The sequence below is a fragment of the Spea bombifrons genome, chromosome 8 (assembly GCF_027358695.1).
Source record: "Spea bombifrons isolate aSpeBom1 chromosome 8, aSpeBom1.2.pri, whole genome shotgun sequence".
Classification (NCBI taxonomy): Eukaryota; Metazoa; Chordata; class Amphibia; order Anura; family Pelobatidae; genus Spea; species Spea bombifrons.
In genome coordinates this window covers 24,909,394-24,916,650 of record NC_071094.1, presented here as the reverse complement: position 1 = coordinate 24,916,650, position 7,257 = coordinate 24,909,394, and the positions used below count along the sequence as shown (strand labels likewise).

General features: G+C 41.6%; 1 protein-coding gene across 1 annotated transcript; it reads right to left on the bottom strand.

Moving 5' to 3' along the window:
- Positions 1 to 789: 789 nt before the first annotated feature.
- Positions 790 to 6,433, bottom strand: LOC128503839 (outer dense fiber protein 3-like). Its single transcript, XM_053474033.1, has 6 exons — positions 6,366 to 6,433; positions 4,603 to 4,874; positions 3,187 to 3,288; positions 2,298 to 2,419; positions 2,034 to 2,174; positions 790 to 1,011 (listed from the first exon to the last, which is right to left on the bottom strand). Exons 1-6 carry the CDS (start codon positions 6,431 to 6,433, stop codon positions 919 to 921), a joined length of 798 nt encoding a protein of 265 aa, XP_053330008.1. The 3' UTR covers positions 790 to 918.
- Positions 6,434 to 7,257: the final 824 nt, after the last annotated feature.

Genomic DNA, 7,257 nt, shown 5'->3' with positions numbered 1-7,257 from the left:
GATGGGGTTACCTGCCCTCCTGGGTCAGAAGGTGCCAGCCCACTCCTGCTTATAACCGAATCCCCCCTTCAACCACAACTTGCCTAGCCTTTTCTTTTAGTTAAGAGGCTCACATGGCTGCTATGTTAATTAGTCTGCTCCAGTAATGAGAATACTGAACTGATCTTCCCTAAACCTATTACCCCTACTTCCCTCCTTGCAGCCCCAGCTCTGTGCCCTAGGTATCTTTTCCATCTCCACCCTCACCAGCACTGACTCCGGCCACTGCCTCCGTAGTAAGAAGTAAGCTCCTCTATGTCCCTCAATATTGCCAGTTGTCCCCTTAGATTAGTTATTTAAAGTTTCCAAGTAGGCAACGTGCTCACACTTGTCACAGCATTATGATACCTGCTCTAGGAGAGAATACATTGGGCAAGTTGTGCATGGAGTGGCCTTGCCCAACATGTTGAGCGGGACATTGTTAATGAAAATTACACAAGTATGATCGTACAAAACTACAAACATTTGGGAAATGAGAAAAAATAAGTTAAACATGTGTACAACACAAAGGCCTAAAATTTCATATAACATATCTACATAGAAGTGCAATTTACATATTTCGATATATAGTACATGGTCATTCGAACATGTAAAAATTGTGTTATGCTCAAAGTGTTTTGATCATTTGCTAGTTAATAAACCCTCAAAAAGATGGATAATATATGGGGAGGAAAATAGGCATTGTCCAGCTGTGAAAACACATTGCTTAGGTTTTGAAACCAGGATTTTCTACTAGATAAACAAACTAGGTTAATAACAATTGCTTTATTTCATCAGTACATCAGAGGTGAAATGAACATCTATCTTTCGCCATTATGCACAACCCCAAGAATATTATAAGAGAAGTGCTCCAAGTTGGTCGTATCCTGTCCACTTGGGCTAACCTTTCATATCTACTATGAGCGATACAGCATGAGGAGAGTGACGGATTCCAAATGAGAAGTTAGGTGCTTTAGGCAGGGTCACATCCACCTATAGGAAGCAAGTAAATAGTTTAGACAATAAGGCTTACCCGCTTCAGCCGGGAGGAGGTGCGGTTAGCAGCGGGGTTTGTCTGCGTCCATCGCGCAGACCTTCCCCGTCTGTCAGAGATCAGAGTTCCCCGTGATCTCTGACAGCCGAGGAAGGTCTGCGCGATGGACGCAGACAAACCCGCTGCTAACCGAACCTCCTCCCGGCTGCAGCAGAAGTTGTGTACGCGAATCGCGTAGAGCTCTACACGCTGCCCGGACTACGCACCGGGGACTCAGAAGCTCCGGTAAGTTTGGAGGAGGGAGGGAGTGTTAAATGGGGGGCATAAGGCATTTCTGGAGGCAGAGTGCTCTGTAAAATGCCTTTTAATCCCCTTAATGCCACTCTGTCTCCAGAAATGCCTTTTAACACTCTCTACGCCACTCTGCCTACTGAAATGCCTTATACCTTCCTATATGCCCCTCTGCCCCATAATATGCCTTTTAATAAGGCAATTCTGGTGGCAGAGTGGCACATAGGGGGTCAAAAGGCATATCATGGGGCACAGTGGCATTTAGAGGGTTAAAAGGCATATCATGGGGCACAGTGGCATTTAGGGGGTATAAGGCATTTCTGGGGCTGAGTGGCAAGCCGAGGGGCAGATGTGCATAACTGGGGGGGGCAGGTTGAAGAAAAAAAAGGAAATAAAAACAAAATATTTTTCTCAATCATAGCTTTTATAAAAAAAAAATTGTTCACATAGTTTACATGAATTAACATTTACTGTCAAAACTTTTTTCCTATAGGGTCGTCTTATATTCAGGCTTTTTCTTTTTTTTCATAAATTAATATTCAGATTGTTGCGTGTGTGGGTTTTCCTACAAAGGGTTTCCCAGGGTCTCAAATCCAATGTCTGAGGTTGGAGATTTTTTCATTCCCGCATTTGTGTCAACTATGCTACACTTACTCAACATTTAACCTCATGCTTCAATGGTTGACAAGTGTCCATACATTCCTGAATTTTGTGTTTTCTGTTCACTTACCTTCTCTGCTTTGTAGGCTCCTGGACCTGGGTTTGGAGTTTTGTTTCCAGGCATAGTGAGTCTGGCACCAATGCTGTATTGAGGAGACCTATACTTATATGTTGTTGGATCCACAACCCGGTATGCTGCAGGGCCAGGTGTCTAAAAAATGGGGTGGATTGGTGTTGGGTGGAAAACAAATCACAGAAAATTATAACAGTAACAAATCTTGAATAATACTATCAAAAGTGGGAAATAAAAGTAATAACCAAGTTTGACACTCACATTCTGTAAATTGTCATGGAAGCTTCCAATCCTGCTCCTACCAGTCATGGTGTAGTTTGGAGAAGAAGATTTATTAACTACATTTGGCCCCAGTACAGAAGGGAGCTTATATGCGGCTGGTCCTGGGGGACAGATATAGTGTAAAACATACCAAAGCTTGCAAAGTATGAGGTAAATGGACTTATAGAGCATATATCTTCATATCGATTATATTTCAAGCCTGTTATGTTGTTCATCACATATTTGATGCCCTAACACCATGTACTAAAAAAATGTACCCCTTTATTACCATTTTTTTTTGGTTTAACCATGGTTTTTTGGTTTAACCATGATTATCCATTTCTGTGTTTGATTTACCCAAATTATTAGGGCTTTGTGCGAAATTTTGCAATTTTGCTTGGGATTTCTTAAACAAAGCAGGTGTTGCTGCTGAATAAAGACCCAATTTATGTTCTACAATATTCCTTGATTACAGTAATACTAATGCATAGTTTTCTAGAGAGCCACATCGATCCCTTACAGAATATTCTATATTGTATCGTGATAGCAATAGGCAAAAGGATATTTGGCCACCTTTATTTTTTCTTTGCATTGTTCTCAATGCGCATAGAGATCACTTTGGGCATCTCTCGTATACTTATACCAGTAATGTCAACAATTGTTTTATTTTTTTTGTTTCCTTTTTATTTCACATACTTCCCCTGGAAACTGATTCCCTATACTATTCACACTGTGATCAACAGGCATGGTTCCATTAACCTGTATTGCTGATTGGAGAGCAATCAGATAAGTACTATATCACGGCACCTGGGCTGGAGGTGTGGCTAGAGGCCGGGAACAGAAACACTTTGGAGGTATGCAATATGATTAACATTCGGAGAATCTATACCTGGTGTCTGGTCTCTGCCGGACATCCTTGTTCTTGCTCCCATTGAATAACTTGGAACAGAGGTGTAGGTAGACCTCACAGAACACTCAGGAGTGTAACAAGCTGTGAAAGGAGAAGCCTCACACTAGCACATTCTGAACAGATTTTTCAGGGTCACACTTAATGAACTACTTTCACTGTATACCTAAAATCTCAGTTAAGATCACTTAACTGCCTCTGAGGAGAATTATATATAAAATTCACAATACAGTATACTGTATATAACTGCATGACCATATGCATGTGGACACCTCTTCTAATTATAGAGTAAAGGTGTTTCAGCCACACCCATTGCTATCAGGTGTATAAAATCAAGCACATAGGCATGCCATCTCCATAGACAAACAGTGATGTACCGCTCTGGAAGTCTGATGGATGATTCTGGGTTTGGCGGATGCCAAGAGAATGTTACTAATAAGAATGCATCATTCCTGCTGTAATGTTTGGTGGAGGAGAGTTTGGGCCAGGCCCCTTAGTTCCAGTGAAGGTTATTGCTAATGCTAAAGAATACAAATACATTTAAACAATTGTATGCTTCCAGTTTTGAGAAGGTCCTTTTTCTGGTCCAGCTTGACCGTGCCTCTGTGCACAAAGCAAGGTTCATAAAGACATTTTTGGTGTGACCTTGGTGTGACCTTAGCCCCATTGAACACATTTGGGATGAATAGGAATGCTGATTGCAAGCCAGGTCTTCTTTTCTAACATCAGTGGCTGACCTCACCAATGCCGTTTTGGCTGAATGGGCACAAACACCCACAAGCACACTACAAAATCTCATGGAGAGGCTTTCCAGAAGACAGAAGGCTGTTACAGCTGCCAAGGGGGCAACTCCATATTAATGCCGCTAGTTCTAAAATGGGATGTGCATCAAGCTCATATAGGTTTGATGGTCAGGCATCCACATACATTTGATAATTTAGTGTAACCCAGGGTTATTAGCCAAGAGGTCACTAAACTCTATGGCCACTTGTGGCTAGCCCCATCTAAAAGGACACTAAGGCCTGATTAAGGTTTGAGCCTTTATAGCCAGGTTTTTTTCCTGCTGGGCCATATGGTTCTTATCTGCCATCAGATTCTATGTTTCTATCCCTTGTAAAAGCTTATCTTTTTTATCTGTAAAACTGCAAGTCTTGTTATTTAGAGTTCAGCGATTATAATGGTCTCCAAACTAGTAAAGCAAAAGTTCCTTATTGGATGTTGGGCATATTTGCAATAAAGCTATTCTGACATAAGTAACAATATATAAATGAGAATAGCCCTGGTAAGAAAGAACGATAACAGAAAAACAAACCTCCAAAAATTCTATAGCTACTATAAATACATATGAGCAAGCCCAAGAGATATGACATTAAGCTAACATTTGCTAATGCCCTATACCTGGCCCAGGTGTCTGGAAGGTGCTGCAGCTCTTAGGTCTTCCACAAATAGCGTAAGCAGGACTAACATCCTTGCCCCGCTCTGTGATGTTTGGCGGTATGAAATATTGTGGACCTGGAGAGGAGTTGTCCGCACATCTAAAACGGCGAGTACCAAAGCTGAATGCCGGGGCTCGAGCTTTGCATGGGTCGGGTTTATTATAGCCTTCGGGGAAGAGAAAGAAAAAAAAAAAAAAAAGGAAAATTATATAGTTTGTACCACATGCCAAATCCCTATGTGAAGGTGTTTATATGTCTGGTATAGGAAAGAAAAAGAAAAAAAAAAACGCAAGAAGAAATAAAAGGTGCATTACAAAACTTATATACATTCTTTTAGCTGAGATACAGCACAGTGATAGGATGGTTCATCTTAGAACTGAACAATTACTTAAACTAGAGATCATTTTACGATAATGGACATGAACAGATGAAATATGCAATGTTGTTGCAGAAGATCTTCCCTTATTATGTTATTTACATATGGGTATGCATAAACATGGCACTTGTATAATACCGGTGCCAGTTATAACATGTCTTCATAACTTTAACTTAATGACTTGGCAAAAATGCAATCACTCACATTTTCAAAATATTCATACAGACTCCTGTAATTTACCTGTATTCCCTGGCAAACTATACTTAGGGCTGCTGGACAAAGCCGGCATCAGATGTTTTGGTCTGCGCGGCTTGCATGTTTCACTCTGCGGCTGTGTGTCCATACAACTAAATAAAGATATATAGACATAATAAAATAGGCATAGAGTGAGGTCACAGCTGTGGTTATTTTCCTTATATTTCTGTAGCAAAATTTCAGAGGCCTACCCTGGGGCTGGTCTGTTAGACAGCTGTGCGATTCCCTTCCCACCTACACAAGCTCAGAGTCGGGCTCTGTGAAGCCTGCTGTGATAGGCTCCTGTGCGTGTTTACTTGGTACTGAATGATCTGTTCTACTAAGAGCGATGTACCATTTTTGGGGGGACACATTTACATTTCACATGTTAGTGGTCAGCACATGTAAAGTACCACACTGCAGAATGTGGGATTTATAACAGATTTCCAACTGTCAAACAATTACCAGTTTAGTAGCTGTTGTCCGCATACTCTGCAGAATAACATGTTTATAAGTAATTGTTAGATTAGAAATATCTCTAGTACTGTGAAAAGCTTAAAGCTCTCCAAAAAATATTTAAATATAAGATATTTAAGATTCCATTATATATTTAGCTTGTGTCAAATCTTGTCTCATTCATAATTTTGTCAGGGAAAGGTTGTCATGACACAAAAAGGAGCTACTTGTAGGTTGTTGCCATAGAATCTGAAAATGTTGATCAACAATTGCTGCATTTGTCTAAAGGACATCCGCAAAATTTACATTTTTGCCTAAACATCTTTAAAGTGGACGGGTTGCTGTCCTCAAAAACCTACACTATACAGTACATTTTTGTAGGCTAAATACAGCTATATAACAGTGCATGCAGTATAAATGTGTGTGTCTGTGTCTGTATACACACAGTGCTGTATCTGCCGAAAAACGCCGTCCCAAATGCCCATCGAACGCCCCCTGCAAGTGTTCCAGCCAGTAGCGTACCTAGCGGGGGCAGTCTGCCCCAGGTGCCGCTCATCAGGGGGGTGCCACTCATCCCTCCAGAGACTGACAGTAATGTCCACCGCTAGAGGAGCAGGCTCGGTTGGGGGAGATAAAGGATCTCCCTCTAACCAGCTTACCAGTGGGGGTACTTTTCGGTTTTGGCCAAGCGAATGCTGAATTTTCGGTTTCGGTCCATAATTTTCATTTCGGGGCATCCCTATATATTAAGCCAGACACTGAAGTGGTAGGCCTACACCACATCAATGGTTGGCTTAGTGTATAGTGATAGGGGGTTATGCTGCATTCTTGTCAATATTTGTCTCAATGTATAGTGATAGGGATTACACTGTACCACCGGCAATGTCTGCCTCAGTATATTATGATAACAGCTATGCTGTACCCCCGTCAATGTTTGCCTAACGGTAGAAGCTATGCAGTTTTAAAGTGTTTGTGTGGGGGTTGCCACATACAGGATCCGCCCCAGGTGCCAAATACTTTAGGTACGCCCCTGGTTCTAACCAATGGCACGCGCCTGTGCCCTTTCTTGTGGGCGGCGCCGCAGGATTCGATTGAAACTGCATTTGCCGCCGGATTGTCTCCCACATGCAGACAAAAAAAACTCATAATGTCTGTTTCATGATTGATTGATTGATGTAAGCAGGGGGTTAATGTGCGTCATTGCATGTGCTATATAGTATAAAAGATTGGATGTCTTGCATGAATGGTGCAAATGGGCTATGAATGTCCAGTAACAGCAGTTGAAGCCTTGGTGTGGCGTTACTGCTCACGTGGACGGACCACGTGCTAATTCAACCATTTTGGGTGTCTGATCCATATAGTATTGTTGACATGGATGACTGATCTTTGTAAAGGTTGAATTTACACTTTTCATTATTTTATTTAAAGATAAGTAGGCACTCAGCATCTACTTTTAACGTACAGAGAGGAACAGGTGACGTTTACAGATGAAGCGGCGGGTCTTAATCAAGAAGGGGTGGGCCAATTTTAGATTAGGGGGGGTCCGAGTTT

What these genes read in the sequence shown, in the direction of transcription:
- LOC128503839 (XM_053474033.1), bottom strand. Translation starts at nt 6,433, where the DNA reads ATGAAAATTATGGACCGAAACCGAAAATTCAGCATTCGCTTGGCCAAA. An exon ending in CGGCAGAGACCAGACACCAG is followed by an intron (nt 2,420 to 3,186) that starts GTATAGATTCTC and finishes TCTGTCCCCCAG; the next exon opens with GACCAGCCGCATATAAGCTC. An exon ending in TCCATGACAATTTACAGAAT is followed by an intron (nt 2,175 to 2,297) that starts GTGAGTGTCAAA and finishes CCCATTTTTTAG; the next exon opens with ACACCTGGCCCTGCAGCATA.